Source organism: Nematolebias whitei, chromosome 11 (genome assembly GCF_014905685.2).
Source record: "Nematolebias whitei isolate Nwh7 chromosome 11, NemWhi1, whole genome shotgun sequence".
NCBI classification, from domain to species: domain Eukaryota; kingdom Metazoa; phylum Chordata; class Actinopteri; order Cyprinodontiformes; family Rivulidae; genus Nematolebias; species Nematolebias whitei.
Window position 1 is genome coordinate 13376682 of NC_056508.1, and position 18470 is coordinate 13395151.

Sequence of the window (18470 nt, forward strand, 5' to 3'; positions counted from 1 at the left end):
ACATCACACACCCTCTCGATCCCTCAGGTCATGTGGTCAGCTGCTCCTAAGCAGTGGTGGCTGGTGAGTGTGTGTGTTTGTGTGTGTGTGTGTGGGGGGGGGGGGGGGGGGTGCTATATCCACTATATATATATATATATATATATTGCAGACTCACTCTATCGCAGTTTTTCAAAATAAGATTGGACATGACACACAACTGGCTGATTGATGGATGAACTGCACGATCTGCATGGAATTTTTATTTAAAATAAATTATTTTTAATTATTTACCACCTGTTGCACATTTGTGCAGCCCATACTGCAGGATAAACTTCCTGCTGCAGCTAATTAGCTGTTCACCGTGGAGAAGTGGGTGTTGTTGTTCTTAATGACACCAGCGCTTGAGGAGGTGGAACACCTAGAGAGCTGGTGCATGAAAAACAACATCTAGATCCATGTGGAGAAGACAAAGGAGATGATGGTGGATTTCGAGCAAACACACTTATACCCCCCCACCCCCAACCACCACCCCACCCTGCACATAGGAGGATCTGCGGTGGACATGGTCTCTAGCTACACATACTTGAGTGTGCACCTGAATGACAACCAGTCTGATCAAGAAAACACATAAGAGACTCTACTTCCTCATTCAGATGAGGCGAGCCGGACTGAGAAGCTCAGTCCTCACCTCCATCTACAGGTGTGCAGTGGAGAACATCCTGTGCTCCACCATCAACGTGTGGCATGGAGGCTGCACAGCTGCAGAAAGAAAAGCTCTGTAGAGAGTGGTGAAGGCTGCACAGAAGACTGTTGGAGTCAGCCTCCCCACCATCACAAGCATCTACACCTCCAGATGCAGGAAGAGGGCCACTTGCATCATGAAGGACCTCACTCACCCAGCACACACACTTTTGGGCCCACTCCCCTCAGGAAGGAGGTTGAAGAGCATTAAGTGTAGAACCACTAGACTGAGGAACAGCTTCTACCCTGAGGCTGTTAGACTTATGAATCTCTAACCAGGATAATCATTGTGAAAAATCACATCATGCTGCTGCTGATCTGTTTCATGTTGCTGCTGATCTGTTTCATGTTGCTGCCCATTCATGCTCATCTGCTCACACAGACACATGTCCGTGCTGCTGTTTGGCGTATTGTTTTTACTTTACTAATAGTGCTTAGTGTATTTTAGTTATATGTTTTTCTTAATTCATATCTTAGATCGTATTACTGTTTTTCTTTTACATTTTAATACTTTTGTTGGATGTAAATGGGACCCTGCGTACACAATTTTCTTCCACCACATGTACCTAACTGAAAATTGTCAGAATTGTGGAGCAAGTGAAACAATAGTGTAATGTTAGTATGACAAATAGAGAGATGTATGGTGGATGAATTTAGAAGTAATAAAGAAACATTTATTGTAATAATTATACTACATAAACAATCAGAGAGTGAAAGTATTAGAAAATTAGTGTTGATAATTAGAATAACTGCACAATAGACATTCTGAACCACACTCCATACCAGTAGGTGGCGGTAATTCACACTACATGAATGCCAGCCGCCGATAAAATCCACGAAGAAGAAGTATAAAAACGGAAATAAAAGAGAAGAAGAAGAGTGCTGCTACACCCACTTCTATTTCCTATGACGAACAGTGATCGTAATTAGGAAACATATCCGAACATTGGTTCTTCTTCTAGGGGTAAGCCCGAATTTACTTCAGCTTTCTCACTACTAAATTAAAAAAAAAAACAAATTAAGTGGTTTAGTAAAGTTTGTTGTGTCACGTTAGCTTGTTTTTAACCAACCAGCCGTTCCTGTTGCGTGTTTACCCATTTAAAGTTTACGGATGTTGGCAGATTCAGACATTTTGGTGAACATTTTAAATTTAATTTCCCGAACACGAATGAAATTAAAGCTAATTCCAGAGCAGCAGTGTTGTTTCTGTGTCGCGTTTAGCCCACATCATGAAAGCTATACGTGTTTCTGCGTTGATTCTCGCACTTTTTGTGAATTTAGTCGAATTTGCCTGCGGTCCTGGTGGGAAATGTGTCAGTCGAGCTTTGTAAGGATTAGAGAGACGTCCCGAGTTATGTAGACTCTCCAGTCAAGAGTTATTACGTAGTTTTTGTTCGCTTTAAAAATCTGCTTGTGAAATCAAGTTGAGCGTTAAAAGATTAACTTTTAATCTTCATAACGGGGAACTTGTATTTAAAGCAACACGAATGGCCTTTAGTTTATAAGCTTGTTAAAGTGATAGACCTCCTTGAGTGTAATCTAATCAAAGTTTAAAAAAAAAATGTTTCTTTTATATTTCAAGGTTGTTGTTTTTGTTTGCAGGCAGGACTTGTAATCAGATTACTGTCGGTTCCGGCCATGCGTGTCGCCGCCCTCGTCCTGCTCGGCAGTCTTGCCTTCACAGCTCAAGGTGAGTTCAACCCAGGACACGAGCGTGTGGACCAGATCCTATCCATCACAAAATGTCTGTTTTCTCCTAAACTTTTTAATTTTTTTCCAGCTCAGAACTGTACTAAGCCTTCTGGAGGACCCAGCATGAGTTTAAAGGACAGTGCTATTCTGCAGAATACATTTCCAGATGGCTCCAATGTTTCTTTTGCCTGTAATGTTGGCTACACATCTGCAGGAGGGTCTGCAACCATCATTTGTACTGCTGGGAAGTGGAGTACTCTGCGGCTGGTTTGTGAAAGTGAATAATACTCATTAATTATATATTTCACTTCCGCATTAAACTGTATTGTGCTATTATTTCTCTAAAAAATTTGAAACGGCAGTACATCCTCAATTCTAAACCAGTTTAGATAACGTGTAAACTGTAATTAAAAGCAATGCAACAATTTACAAATGTAAAATGTTACATTGAATACATAATAAAACATAATGAGCATTACAAATGTTTCTACACAGTACAATTAATTGCAGCATGCTGCCTCCAAAGAAGTGGTATAGTGGTGACAAAAGGATGTAAACATAAGTGGTTCAAATAAGAAACGTATAGAGGAGGTTTTTTTGGCACCATGTTGGTAAGAGGACTATGTATTTAAAAAAAAAAAAAAAAAAAGATTTAGAGCGGCTGAATCTCTGAGTTAAAGATGGACAGAGGTTCACCAGTCTGTGAAAAACTGTCTAAAATAGTGCAGCAACTCCTGAAAACTAGGGATGCACAGTATTGGATTTTTGGCCAATATCCGATCTGATATGTTCAAACTTATTTGGCCGATAACCAATACCAATTTTTTTTATATACTTTCCTTTGTCAGAACATAGCCCTCTTTCTTATTTAGGCTTATTTGCTACAAACATTGTGTAACAGCTGTAAATGGTAAATGGGCTGTACTTATATAGCTCCTTTCTATCTTATTTCAAGATACTCAAAGCCTTCACACTACAATCTGTGCCTCATTTACCCATTCATACAGCACTCTACTAGATCTCCACAAAGCTAATTGAACAAATCAATCTAAAGAGACTAATCAGTGCTTTATCACATTCATACACCGATGGGACAAACATCAGAGGCTGAGGGGTTCAGTGTCTTGCCCAGGGACACTTCAGCATGTGACTGCTGGTGGATTCGAACCCCCAACTCTCTCATTGGAGGACAACTGCTCTAACCACTCAGCCACAGCCGCCCCTGTAAGAGCTGGTGACATATATTCAGTAACAGCCATATGATATGCATAGCACTTTAACTTATATTAAATGAAAAGTGTTAAATGTTATTTATTAGCATTAGTCACCTGCGACGTCTCACTTGTGGAGGCTTGTTCCAGGTTCCTATAGCTGCAGTGTGGGATCCTCTGCACTCCTGTGCATGAAGGACAACCTTTTTAATTTATTTTCTTTCTAATTGTAATTTCTTTTAATTTCATCTCTTTAAGTTCAAAGTTTTTGTCCATCCATTGTGCCGTAAGACTAATCATGTTAAACGGGGCTAACACGACGTCCAAATGTCCGTGGTAAAACTCACCCAACAAGTCGTGCTATCGGCTGTTATGATGTCGGAAATGACGGCTTGTAACTCGGGTAAGGCTACGTCGGGAAAAATATCTTCAACTGGGGACGATGTAGCGAGGCTCAACGTAGTCCGTAAATCTTCGGAATCCAATTTCCTCAACGAAAACAACTTCCACACCACCGACATTTTTAACTTCTTCCTCTCCGCTGTGATCAGATCAGGTAGCGTGCGTGACGTCATCACGTGCTGCCGCTGCAGGCATCCTTGTCACTGGGTTGTCCTACAAAAACACCATCTTATTCTTTTGATGGGATGGCCGATGTCCAGTATTGAACTATAACGTTAATATTGACCGATGCCATGCTGATGATATCATGCATCCCTACTGAAACATATTTGTCTACGGCAAATTTGAAAATCCCATCATATACAGTTCATATTATGATTAAAAGATTTCAAGAATGCGGAGAAACTTCTGAGCTCACCGGACAAGGCGGGGATCTTCAAGCTCAAGGGGCCTCTGCATTAAAATCAGTCTGATTTTATTTTAAACAACACTGCATGGGCTCAGGAACACTTCTACAAATCATTGTATTTAAAGCACAGTTCCCTGGCTATCAACAAATGCTGCTTAAAGCTCGATCATGCAAAGAATAAGCTGTATGTGAACGCCATGTAGAAACTCAGTCGACTTCTCTGGTTCAAAGCTCATTTAAAATAGACTGAGGCAGAGTGGAGAACTGTTCTGTGATCAGATAAATCAAAACTTGAAGGTTGTTTTAGAAACTACGCACACCATGACCTCTATTCTAAAGAGGAGAGGGACACTCAGGTCTGTTCTCAATGCACGGTTCAAAAGCTCGCCTCTCTGATGGTGTGGGGGTGCATTATTGGCTATGGCATGAGAAGAAGCGTAAAGTAATTAACATTTGCTTTTGTTACTGTATTATTTGAAATATTGTACTTTGTTACATTCAAATCTCATCTGTTTTTAGTTGAAACATTTGATATTTTACTATGTTCAATAAAAAATGGCTTCGGGGTCTGCAACCATTCCATTCAATTTTTTACATTTGACACAAAGACCCAACATTTTGAATTGAGTTTGTACATACAAATCTATTCATATAGAAATGTGCAATATTATCCATCTGTAGTTCTGATCATAAATATTTTTATTCTAATTAGCATAATTCTATGTTTACATCAGTGACAATAGGATTTTCTTTTTCTAATTTAAAGCCTTTGAGTAAATAACATTTTACAGACATGAGTAACACTAAATGGGAGTGGTGGTGCAGAGGTTGGAGAAGGTGTGCCTGTGACTTAAAGGTCGGTGATTTAACTCCCCGGGCCAAAAACATCAAAATATGGGTGGGAAAGGTGAAGCACCCACACCTGGCTCCACCCTCCTTCGCCCCACTCTGGGCCCTTGAGCAAGGCCCTTAACCCCACCATGTGCTCCCCCGGGCACCCTACATGGCAGCTCTGCTCCACACAGAGGGCTGTGGGAGCTCGGTGGTCTGTGGTTGTGTCAAAGGGCGTCCGGCATAAAAACAATTGTCAAGTTTTTGTGCGACTTAGTTTGCTGTGGTGACCCCTGAAGAAGGGAGCAGCTGAAAGAAAAATGATTATAAAAAATCATAAGTAACATTAAATGTAACTATCTTATGACTATATAACATCGCCATTAAATTAACCAGTATTTTATAAAAGATGACTTTAATATTCTGAGTTTTCTTGTTGCAGGGAAAAGCTGTGGTGCTCTTCCAGAAGTGGATCATGGAACTATTGACTACCCCAATGGGGACGCTCTGTTTGGTGATAAAGCTGTGGTCACGTGTAATTTAGGGTGAGTAACAAAGTGATTAATTACAACGATCATTTTAAGATGTTTGGGTATTTAGTGTCCATGATCAACAAATTATTATCAACGGACACAACTGTCCAAATGTCTTGAGTTATCCTTCATTTCTTTAAATTTTAAAAAATTAAGAAGTCCATGACTTTCAAACTAAAGTATAAAGTAATATTTCTTTACCCTTTCTGAATTAATTTCAACATTTTTCTTTGGACTTTGCTCTTCACTAATTTTAAAGAGAAACTAAAACTGGAGACATGATCTCTCCTACTAACTCCAGTTGACTCTGGCAGCAGCATTTTGGATCAACTGAAGACGTTTTAAAGAAGTATTTGGATATTAAACCATTGCAATAATCCAGTATTTGGATATTAAACCATTGCAATAATCCAGTCTAGACGTAACAAATGCATGAATCAGTTTTTCTGCATAATTTTTTAATAAGATGTTTCTAATTTTAGTGATATTTCATTCATCCATCAATTAGCTTTACCCACTTCTTTCCTTTTCGGATTATGGGGGTCACTGGTGCCCATGTCCAGCTATTGCTGTGCGAGAGGCGGGGCACTCCCTGGACAGATCTCCAGTAAAGTTGCACTCGGGTCCAATTAATCCGAACTGCCTTAGCCATCTCCAAACTCCACCCAATCCGACGAATTAACAGTAATTACAGGTCCAAAGCCGAAAGCTGCCGGTCATTTTTAATTAAGCTTTGACTGCTTATACCACCGACTGTTATTAATGGTTGGCGGATGCGCGCGGCTGAGGGGGCAGAAGATCGGAGCTGAGGAGTCGTCAAAGCGCATTGAATGCTTCCCCTGCATCTGCCTGAATTGAACCCTGCAGCTCTGATGTCGGATATTTTGTGATCTCACCTGTTTGGGTCATAGGCCGTGCGCGTCCGCTGAGTGCAGAGGCTGTATGAACGTCCATTTGGGCTGATGGATAACTGGCAGTAGTCCATCTGAAGCTTAACTGACCTTTTTTACCTCTTTCAACCAGCCGTTCAGCGTGTGGTCAAATGACCGCATGCGGCTGGTGTAGTATGGCAAGCCATGTTTGCATTTATTGGATCGTCGGCCTCGCGCGTCCCTGACGCAATAAAAAACTCGACCCACACATTAAGCACGTTATTATGGTCTGACCCACTCTGGATTAGAAATGACAGCTCTAGTCTCCAGTCCATCATAGGGACACAGAGACAAACAACCATTCACTCCCTCACTCACACCTTGGAACAATTTAGAGTCACCATTCAGCCTAACATGCATGTTTTTGATCTCTGGGAGGAGACTGGAGTACCTGGAGAAAACCCACACATGCACGGAGAGAACACGCAAACTCCACCCAGAGGGGCCCTCTAGAGAGAGAGAGAGAGAGAGAGAGAGAGAGAGAGATAAAACAAACAAACATTTTAATGTGGAAAAGCTTGGAAGTAAAATGTAATGCATAATATTTACTGTGTAAATAAAGTGAGTGTACATCTGTGCATCTTCCTGTCAGTGTTGTGTGAAATATTAAGTTAAACATTTTTTTTTTCGTTTTTTTTTTTTTTTTTTTTCAAATACTCCTAATTAGTTATATACTAGTTGGAAAAAATGAAATCAGATGTGGAGCCCAAGGATGGATGGACAGGCCTCCTGTTTGTGAAGGTTGGTTCACACATTTTGTTTAAAAAAAAATTAATAAAATTAAAAATCCCTTTTGGCTTGAAATCTAATTAATATGCTTTTGGTTTGCAGTGGTGACTTGTTCTAGACCAGGACAAATTGAAAATGGAGTTTTCAACCCACAGAAGGAATCGTACACTTACAGAGACGTTGTACGTTATGTCTGTGACACTGGATTTACACTCAATGGATCAAGAGAATTAACATGTTCTGAAGATGAACAATTCCACCTTGACCCTCCTAAATGTGTCTGTAAGTGTTTCAGTCTGAACATTCCTATTATTTGCAGTTGTAGCATTGTCATTTTAAATTTTTACCTTTTTATGTTTGTTCGCAGGGGTTGAATGTCAAGATCCTGCGATAGCAAACAGTGAGTTTGTTGAGGGTTCTCGACCTCCACATAAAATTTCTGCTTCAATAAAGTACATCTGTAAAACTGGATATGACTTGATCGGCCAGTCTACCATAACATGTAACATAAACAGCCAGTGGTCACCTGAACTCCCAGTTTGCAGAGGTAAGTCTTGAACGAAAAGGATTAGAGGCTTCACGTTTTCTGCTCAATAAGACCAGGCTGAGTGATATTTGTGAATTTAAATTTTCTAGATTTAAACAGCATGACTCCAAAACTGGCACATTCTTTAAAAATGCAGACCAATTCTTAAAAAATTAAATTATGTATTTTCATCATGGTTTTTGAATTTAAATTGACAGAATAATCGATTAAATACTCTGTAGTTTTTGTTTATTTCAAATAGTTTTTTTTATTGTTTTAGATGTTAAAGTTAGAAACGTTGCTTATGTTGACCAACTTTCAGCAGTTTATTGGTTTTGTCACAACAAAGCTACTGAAATCTTTCATTTTTTTTATTTCAATTACCCTAAAACAAGTTAATTTATTTTGCGTGGAGTTAGAACAGAAATGAGCATTTACATGGAACTTTTTTTTTATTTTACTTCCACAAGCAATTATTTTTTTTATGCACGTGGAATTATTTAATTTCTTTATTTACTTAGTTTGTGAGTTATTTATTATGTCACTTGGCAGCTCAAGGTGAGTTTAACCCATGACATGGGGCATGTTAATACTGTTCTTCAGTCCTCGCTCACAGTTCACATTTTTACTGCTTTGCTTTTAATTCTCTAATTTTTTCTTTATTTTTTTTAAGCTAAAAGCTGTTCTAAACCATCTGGTGGATCCAACATGCATTTGATGGAGGATGCTGTTCTGCAAAATACATTTCCAGATGGCTCCAGTGTTTATTTTGAATGTAATGTTGGCTACACACCTGCAGAAGGGCCTGCAACCATTACTTGTACTGCTGGGACATGGAGTGCTCTGCGGCTGGTTTGTAAAAGTAAATTCTACCACTTGTATATTTCAGTTTTGTGATGGATACAATACAGTACAATGCAACTTTATTAATAAAGCACTTTAAAACAACACCATTGGCCAAAGAGCTGTACACTAACACATACAAGCATAAAAAACTGTAAAATCAACAGATACCATAAAAGTAATAAACTACCAAATCATAAAACAGCAAACAGAGTAAACAATAAAACAAATAACTTAAAAACAGTAAAAACCAACATTTCAAGCCAAGTTAAAGGCCAAAGAGAAAACAGTAGCTATGTTTACAAGGACATGAGTATCGGTATTTGGATTAAATGGCCATTCGGAAAAAAATGCGTATGTAAACGCCCCATTCGGATTCTTCTTTGTTGATTCAGCTCGATCCGAATGAATTTGTAATCGGAATGAGACGGGTGGTTTATGCCTATTCATATTCCGAACAGTGAGCATGTTGAACGCTTAATCTGAATTTTTTTTCCGAATGAGGAAGACTGGCCTGACTTCGCATGTGCGATCTATGTCTACCTCACATCTTTCTGCTTGGCTAGATTCTAACAATATTAGTCAGTCAGTAGGTGGGGTAGGTGGGTTTGTTCCTTCTGAAGTCCACGACTATCTCCTTTGTCTTCTTCTCATTGTTGTGAAGGTTATTCTCCTTGCACCAGGTCTCCAGGTGTTCCACCTCCTGCCTGTAGCTGGACTCATTGTTGTTTGTGATGCATCCCACCACCTCTGTATCATCTGCAAACTTTACAATGTGACAGTCTGGATGGGTAGGTGCACAATCATACGTGAGCAGAGAGAACAGGAGAGGGCTCAGCACACATCCCTGAGGAGAGCCAGTACTGAGGGTTATGATGGAGGAGGAGAAGTTGTGGATCCTCACTGACTGTGGTCTGTTTGTTAAGAAGTCTAGGACCCAGTTGCAATTATGGAGGGGCTTATTCTTGGTGTGAGTAGTTTGTCCATCAGGGTTTGGGGTATCATGATATTGAAGGCAGACAGAAGTCCACAAAAAGCATACGGACATAGGAGTCCTACTTCTCCAGGTAGGTGAGGGCAGTGTGGACCACAGAGGAGATGGCGTCCTCTCTTGATTGATTATTGCAGTGTGCGTACTGGTGAGGGTCCTCGTTGATGTTGATGGTTGTTTTGAAGTGGGTCATGACCAGTTTTTCTAAGCATTTAGCGACTATCGGGGTGAGGGCAACTGGCCAGTAGTCATTCAGACCAATCCTTGTAGAGCTTTTTGGGACTGGGATGATGGTGGAGGTCTTCAGGCAGGTGGGAACTGTTGCCAGGGTAAGTGAGGAGTTAAAGATGTCAGCCAGCACCTCGCAGAGCTTATCGGCACATTCTTTTAGCACCTTCCCAGGGATGTTGTCTAGGCCGGTTGCTTTGTGAGTGTTAATCCTCCTGAAAGTACTCCTTACTTGTGCTGAGGTCACGCTGAGAAGCTCTTCATCCAGTGGTGAGGCGAGTCTGGTGCTGGGTGGTCTGTTTGGGCCTTCAAAGCATGCGTAGAACTTGTTGAGGGCATCAAGCAGTGATGGGTCTCTAGGGCATTGTTCACCTCTGCCTTTATAATCTGTTATACACTTAATACCCCTCCACATGCTCCGTGGGTCTTGTGAGGTGAATTGACCCTGGATCCTCTGTGCATATGCAGCTTTTGCCCTCTTAATACCAGCAACCAGCTCTTTCCTTGTCCTTCTCAGCTCCTGAGAGTTTCCATTCCTGATGGCAGTGTTCCTGGCTTCCAGCAGGGTGAGAACCTCTGCATTCAGCCAAGGCTTCATGTTCGGGTTCTGCGTCAAAATGTGGGCAAAAATATGAATTAAAATAAGTGTAAGACTCAAAATGACCTTTTTGTTTCTTTAAAATTCTTTAAAAAATGTCTTCAAATATTTCATATTTTACTATGCTCCAACCTGAAACTGGAGTGGACTGCCCAGTCTGGATGGGGGGTGGGATGGGGGTCTTTGCCTCAGGTCTAGGAGTTTTTAAGTATTCATTCAACCTTTATTTATACAGGTTAATCCCATTGAGCCTTGGGGACTCATTTACAAGAGAGACCTGATTTTTTTAACAAAGAGTGATGACAACAGTGGATAACAACAAAAACAACAGACAATTATAAAAGAGGTATACAGATTATTTATTTTAATATCTGGGCATTTTGTTCATGAGTGATGATATGGTGGAGCAGGAGATGGATCAACATATTGTGGCCTCATTCTCAGTAATGAGGGAGTTGCTTTGGTCAGTCGTGGTGAAGAAAGAGCTGAGTCGAAAGGCAAAGTTCTGGATTTACTGGTCCGTCTACGTTCCAACCCTCACCTATGGTCATGAGCAGGGGTCTGCAACCTTTACGATCAAAAGAGCCACTTTTATGCCTTTGTTCGCTAAATTCAAAGTGTTCAGAGCCGCAACAACATGCTATAACTGATTATCAACTTGTGGCCCATGGGCCACTGTAGGTTTGTTGGAGGGGGCTTCTGTGGCCACCATAGGGGTGACATTATAAAGCTAAAATATCTAATGGTTTTTAACATTTATTGATATTTTTACAATTTAAGACCAATTAAAATACCAGATTTATTTATTTTTTTGGGGTGGGGGTGGGGAATAGTTTAATTAATATAAACTATGAACTATGCAGACGTGTAATTTTTTTTAAATTGTCGAATAATTAAGTATAGAGATGAAGCATAAAGTTAAAAGTATGTTTTACTCCTTGTACTTGTAGTATTCACATATTTGCAAAATAAATGACAGAAAAACAGCTAAAACTATTACTTTATTGTTGTTTGCATAACAACCAATAAAATTAAGTTTTATGTTAGTTTTGGTCAAAGATTGAAAGAGCCGCTGCAGAAGGACAAAGAGCCGCATGTGGCTCCAGAGGCACAGATTGCAGACCCCTGGTCATGAGGTTTGGATCGTGACCGAAGGAACAAGAACCTGGGTACAAGCAGTCAGCCACTTGTATCCAGGTTCTCGTTCGTTGTGAAGAAAATGGGCTCCCTTCACAGTGTGGCCGGGCTCAGTCTTATAGGGTGAGGAGCTCCATCATCCAGAGGGAGTATGAGTTACTCCTCCACATCAAAAGGAGTTAGTTGAGGAAGTTCATCTAATTAGGATGCCTCCTGATCACCTCCCTTTAGTGGTGGTTTGGGCATGGCCCACAGGTAAGAGGCCCCGGGGCAGACCTTGAATTGACTGGAGGGATTGTTGATCTCCTTTGGTCTAGCAATGCCCTGGAGGTGCCCCAGGAGGAGCTTGAAAGTGTTGCTGGGAAGAGGGATGTCTGGGTTTCTCTCCAGGACCTGTTGCCTCTGAGACCCAATTACGGATCATTAATCACAAGTGATGGAGAGATTCACAAACTTTTTACATTTCATTTTTATTTATGTTTTACATAATGTCCTTTATTTTATTTTTTTAATTGAGTTGGCATATAAAAATCCAGATCCGAAATCCAAATAAATATTCATCTATAATTATGATTATACACTGTTGTTCTAATTGCTATTGCACAACTCTTTTGACCCCTATTTTTGTGGTAAACTTTTTAAAAATATATTTTATTGTCACCTTTTACTGTTGTGTTAAGACTTTTAAGACTATTACATCCACATCAGTGACGAAAAGATAGGTCTTAATTTTACACACTTGAGTACTGGTAAATAACATTTTACAGACCTAAGTAACATTAAATGTAACTATCTCATGACTATATAACATTGTCATTAAATTAACCAGTAATTTATAAAGGATGACTTTAATATTCCAAATTTTCTTGTTGCAGGGAAAAGCTGTGGTGCTCTTTCAGAAGTGGAACATGGAACCATTACCTACTCCAGTGGAGGAACTCTGTTTGGTGATAAAGCTGTGATCACGTGTAATTCAGGGTGAGTATGTAACATATACTGTGTGATGCAGGTGCTAATGATGAGGTCAAGTGGTAATCACTCAGCAGCAGTAGTAGTAGGCTAGTTATCAGACAATTCTAAAGTTTGGCTCAAGAAGGATTATGGTTGCATTTAAGAACACACAGGGAACAGGAAAATGGTGCACAAGATTTATATAAAGGCTGAAAATTTATTTACAATATGTACAAAAAATTCTGTCATCAATGTATGAACTGGTTCATTATTTCATTGTGAAATCAAAATGAACAGATCTCCCAAGTTATCCAGACTAAATCCAAACACTGATATTAATCCCACAGTTCGGTTCAATTCAGTTTATTTATATAGCGCCAAGTCACAACAGAAGTCATCTCATGGCACAGTTCACGAGATCCCAAGACCAGGTCAGTAATCCAGATAAGTTCAAGGGGTTTAAACAGTTAAATAAGTCAATAAAGACTAACTTAATCTTTAGGGGCCTTTAGCACGTGTATGTAAAGTTTCTTGTGTGTGTGGACGGAGCAGGCTACAGCGTCTCCTACCGCACAAAATGGATCCAATTATTCTGACTCTGGGATCTTTGGGCCTGAAGCCTAATGGTAGCTCGCCATCATAGGAAACCTGTCCTCCATCATCATAAGAAACCTACCTCCACCTTGAAGCTATCTGTCACTACAGCACATCTCACCACTGTCCTGCTGTCCTCATACATGTCCTGCACCAGTCTAGCATACAGTACTTCTTTGCCACTCCAGATTTCCTCATACAATACCACACCTCCTCCCTCAACTAGGGGTTGAACGAGTATATAATTTTTAAACTCGACATTAACATAATAAAACCCGAGTAGAACTCGAGTATTTGATGACATCATAGATCTCAAGATACAAAAATAAATAAATAAATAAAACCGCAAAAAAAAAGGTAATTATTTACACAAAAAAAAGACCAACAAAACATTGGGAGCGTATATTATGCTCCTACCATTTATCATACTGCAAATAAGTCACAGGAAAAACTAAACTATTAGTTATTATTATTAAACTGCAAACGTGAAGAAACGTGCAGCACGTCAAAAACGAAACTTAACCGAAACTGGTTCTGGTTCGGTGGATTGGACCCAGTGTTACACCATACTCTGTGACCTGCAACAGTGCAACACCGCCCCCTACGGTCTTACGGTGGTCACATAATATGACGTCACTACGGATACTCGATGTTAAATTTTTAACCTCGATAGATGTCCTAGCAATCAATGTGTAGATTACTCAAGTACTCTGTTAATGCCCTACCCTCAACACCCTGTCATATGCTTGTTCTAAATCCACAAAGAGACAATGGAGTTCTTTCTGACCCTCTCTGTACTTCTCCGTTAGCATCTTGAAAGCAAAGATGGCACCTGTGGTGCTGTTTCTTGGCATGAAACCAAACTGCTGCTCACAAATAGTCACTTCTCATCTAAGTGTAGCTTCCACGACTCTCTCCCAGATCTTCATTGTGTGACTCATCAACTTGATTTCTCTGTAGTTGCTACAACTCTGTACATCACCCTTCTTCTTAAAAATGGACACCAGCACACTTCTTCTCCATTCCTCAGGAATTTTCTCACCCTCAAATATGCCATTGAATATTTGAGTTAAAAACCTCACTGCCATCTCTTCAAGACATTTCCAAACCTCCACTGGTCTTCAGGTCCTACTGCCTTCCCCTTCTTCATTCTTTTCAGAGCTTTCTGGACTTCACCCTTACTAATCATTCCCACTTCCTGGTCCACAGTTTCTATGACCTCTACTCTTCTTTGTCTTTCATTCTCTTCATTCATTAGCTCAAAATACTCCTTCCATCTTCCTGTTACACTCACTTGTTAAAACATTACCATTCTTATCTTTAATAAGCCTAACCTGCTGCACATCCTTTCGAACCTGATCCCTCTGTCTTGCCAATCAGTACATTGAGATATCAATATATTTGATTACATTTTAATACAGAAAAGCTCAGAAGTGAATTGTTGTTCATACTTTTTACTGTTTAGTTAAAGTGAGTATTTGAGCATGTCTCACTGGCAGTGTTATGTGAAATATTAAGTTTAAAATTTTGTCTTTTTTTAAATTATCCTAATTAGTTACACATTAGTTGGAGAGAAGGAAATCACATGTGGAGACCAAGGATGGATGGGCAAATCTAAGTGTGAAGAAGGTTGGTTCACTCACTCTGATCGAAATTCAGTTTTTGCTATTTGGGTGCATTTAGCTGGTTTCTATTTAGACCCATATTGTTACATACTGTTATGTGATAAATGTAACTTAAGAAATTATCCAGTGTGAAAACCAATTTTTTTTCAAATTGGTGGTTCTCAAACATTTTTCTAAGGCTCCTTATTTGTAGAAAAATAAATTTCCCAAATTGTTCCCAATGTTCCTGTTGCTGTTAAAGTCAGTGCTGGATTTTTTTTTAACTGTCATTTCATTTTTGTGTTTCTGTATTTTAGAGATAAAGTTAAAATAACTTTTTTGCTTTTGTACACCAACCTTTAGCAGTTTTAGTTTTTTCAAGCCAAAGTTATTTCATTTCTAAATGTTTTTTTTTAAGGAGTTTAGAACAGAAATAAAAGTTTACATGGAATATTTTTAGCTCTTTATTTTCTTTACAAACCAACTATTTAAAGTGGACATTAGGTTTGAATAAAAAAAAAAAAAAAAGACACTGGTCTAGACCAGGGCTATTCATCCAAACAGCTCAGGGGGCCACAGTTTCAGAAACCCAGCAGCTCAGGGGCCGGACGTCCAGCAATTAGTCATTATGTAAATAAACAAGTATTACAATGATCTGTTACCTTTTTAAAATTATTTTATTACATTGAATCATAAATGCAATAAACAAAAGCCAAACTCAGAACCACCCCCAATTTATTTATTTTTTTATTTTATTTTTAAATGAACTCCTTGGTGGGATGGACTGAAGTCGCCCATGGACCACCAGTTGAATAGCCCTGGTCTAGATGATTAAACTCTGGTTTATCTTTTCATTTAAATACATTATTTACATAGATTGTGAGTTCTTTTTGGACCTCCATATCTCAAAGTTCACTTCATAGTTTAAACCAGTTGTTCTCAAACTGGGGTGCCAGGGGTCCGCGAGCCAGTGCTTGCCTTCTGCCCCCCTCCCCCCATTTAAATGTTTTTACAAGCACGTAGATGTTTAATAATCAAACTAAAATGCAGGAAATTACATTTACTTTATTCAAAATTTCTTGGGGAAGGGCCCCCAGACCCTCCACCAGCTCGCTCACCCATTATTTGTGTTCGGCATTGATCGGTTTACAAATTAAGCCCTGTGACTTGGTATGACTACTGCTGTTATGATTCTGTTCAGTTTTATGTGAAGTTTTCTGTAATAATTTGAAGAAGTGACAATACATTTATTATGTTTATTATGAGAGTTAAAAACAAGTGAATAGGTAAAGGTTTAAAATGGTTTTTGATGCTTTTAGTTTTCTCTAAACTGTAATTTTTCAAAGTTGAAATAAAACATTTTGTAAGTGTCTTGGATGAAAAATAGCCCATGTTTAAAAGTATAAAAATTGTATTAACACTATTAAAGAACAGGTCTTACCGTAAGTATTTGTTACACAAATATTTCCATTACATTAAAGAGCCAAATTGAAGAAAATTATTTAATAAACATGAGGGTTATGAGGGGTCTCTGAACCCAAAAAGTTTGAGAACCCCTGGTTTAAACAGTTTTGGTGTCTGTCTGCCTGTCTTATGAAGAGTGCTGTCAGGGAGTGACCCAGGTATGTGGTTACCATGGTGACCCTAAATAGCCATTAGCAGTTTAACATTTGTTTTGAATGATATAGTTGCTCTTTAAATTTCTTATACTATTTATGATTTTTGTCATCTTTGATCATTACGGAATCGTCCAAAATTTCAGCAGAACTGTTCCGGTTTACTTTTATTCTCAGCAGTCTAACCTTGGCTCAGTAATCCACAACGCGCTCGAGTTTACTTCAGGATTAAACACTGAGCGCGGTCGCTGTAGTGACGTGTCGTGACGTTGATGCAGAGCCACTTTTGTGACACGCTTCACAGCTGATCACACAACCGTGCTACTAGTTTCCTCACACTGATGCTTAATTCTGTACTGTATAAATGGAGTTTGTTTTTATTTTTAATCTTTTAACTTTATCCCTCTTTTTCAGTTTCTGGTGGTGACAGTGGTAAGTTTTTAAATGAGAAATCTACAATCTCAAAATAGTTTTTGCTCTGTTTTTTTCCGTCTACTCTTAACTATTGCTTTTCCACAGATAATGGGACTGCTGTTAGGACAGGGATAATAGTCGCTGTCGGTGAGTTTTAACTTTGTTTTTCGTTGGTCTGTTTACAATATACAGAGATTACGCAGATTCTAACAAGATTAGCAAAGTCTCAGGAGAACAATGTGTGATACAAAGATTACAGTTTATTAAAAGTCAAAATCCACTTCTTTATCAACTAATGTGCAAACCTAAGACCAGAAAATACAGTAACATTACAGATTCATTTGACCATTTTACTGCAATTATTTGTATTCTTGTTAGTGTTTTTTTTCCTATTCGTAGTTAAATAATGCAGTTCTTCTGAAAACATAAACATATTTTTGACTAGGAATATTTCTGGTTCCACTAGTTGATTTAATTTGTTACTACCAGTATAAAGATTTAACCACATTACATGTCATAATGTGTTTTATTAGTTTATACAGCTGCTGTTTATACATAAAGTACTAGTGGCAGATAGTTTACAAGAGTGAATTTTAACAAATTGTTTTAAACAGGCAAATTGAAACTTCTGTATTTTAGAAACTATAGTAATTAGCAAATGTGTGGTTACCAAAACTTTATTTTTTATTTTTTATTTTTTTGCTCGTTTGTTCGGAAGACTTTTTTTTTCTTCTTCTTCTTCAAGATCTGGAGATCAGTAATGTGCTCCAAACATTTTAAGAGCAGCTTCTTGGCATGGTATACAAAACACAGATGTTCTTGGCACAGTTTTTGCAGATTGAAAAGGAGATTAAATGCCTGGATGGCATCAAACTTCTCAACTCGATGCACACGTTGACTTTATGATCACTGTTTTTGTAATCCTAATTAAACTTAAATGTTTTTTTTTTTTTGTCATCACTGTAGTCATTTTAGTTGCCATCTTCGTGTTAGTTTGCATCCTGCTTAAGAAAAGGTAAATTGTTATCTTCAGTTATGCAGACTAACCTTTAACATGGCTTTGTGTTATGTGTTTTCACCATCTTTCCCCCTGTAGCCCAGCCATTAACAATGTGAACATTTGCATTTGCTGTCGGTGTGTTTTCCAGCTGCTGCATGTTTACAGTTTGTAATGCTTCGTGGCTACTTATGATGTCCATGTTGTTTCGTACACTGTAGAAAACTCTCTCCTACACAGAACTGTGAGTCGCACACAGCTCTCCCTCACATGTCTCAACGGGGTTGGACCACATTTATATACAAAAGCAGCTCCGTTTTTTTATACATTGCAAATTCTCAACAAGTCATCTCGGGGTTCTTTACAAAAAAAGCAACAAGTTCAAATTAGATCTGAGTTTAATAAATGTTATTGAAGTCAGGAAAATAAAGTAGTCCATATAATAAAGCACGTAGTAATAGCTACTTTAGACCCCTTGTGGGGCCTGTAGTCTTCATTTGCATGTTTTT

At 38.8% G+C, this 18470-nt stretch overlaps 1 protein-coding gene across 4 annotated transcripts in view; it reads left to right on the forward strand.

The window, feature by feature from the left end:
- The first annotated feature begins 1585 nt into the window (after window positions 1-1585).
- Window positions 1586-18470, forward strand: part of LOC119417459 (membrane cofactor protein) — a 146442-nt gene continuing 129557 nt past the window's right edge. For 3 of the 4 annotated variants that reach the window (XM_037684668.1, XM_037684669.1, XM_037684667.1), the window contains exons 1-13: window positions 1586-1687; window positions 2326-2413; window positions 2504-2692; window positions 5711-5813; window positions 7401-7474; window positions 7565-7744; window positions 7830-8009; window positions 8662-8850; window positions 12661-12763; window positions 14886-14959; window positions 16965-16982; window positions 17070-17111; window positions 17931-17979. In XM_037684668.1, the coding sequence (XP_037540596.1) occupies window positions 2362-2413; window positions 2504-2692; window positions 5711-5813; window positions 7401-7474; window positions 7565-7744; window positions 7830-8009; window positions 8662-8850; window positions 12661-12763; window positions 14886-14959; window positions 16965-16982; window positions 17070-17111; window positions 17931-17979 (1253 nt within the window). In that variant the 5' untranslated portion in view covers window positions 1586-1687; window positions 2326-2361. The remainder of the gene's footprint in view (window positions 1688-2325; window positions 2414-2503; window positions 2693-5710; window positions 5814-7400; window positions 7475-7564; window positions 7745-7829; window positions 8010-8661; window positions 8851-12660; window positions 12764-14885; window positions 14960-16964; window positions 16983-17069; window positions 17112-17930; window positions 17980-18470) is intronic. The other variant, XM_037684670.1, reaches the window with a different exon arrangement.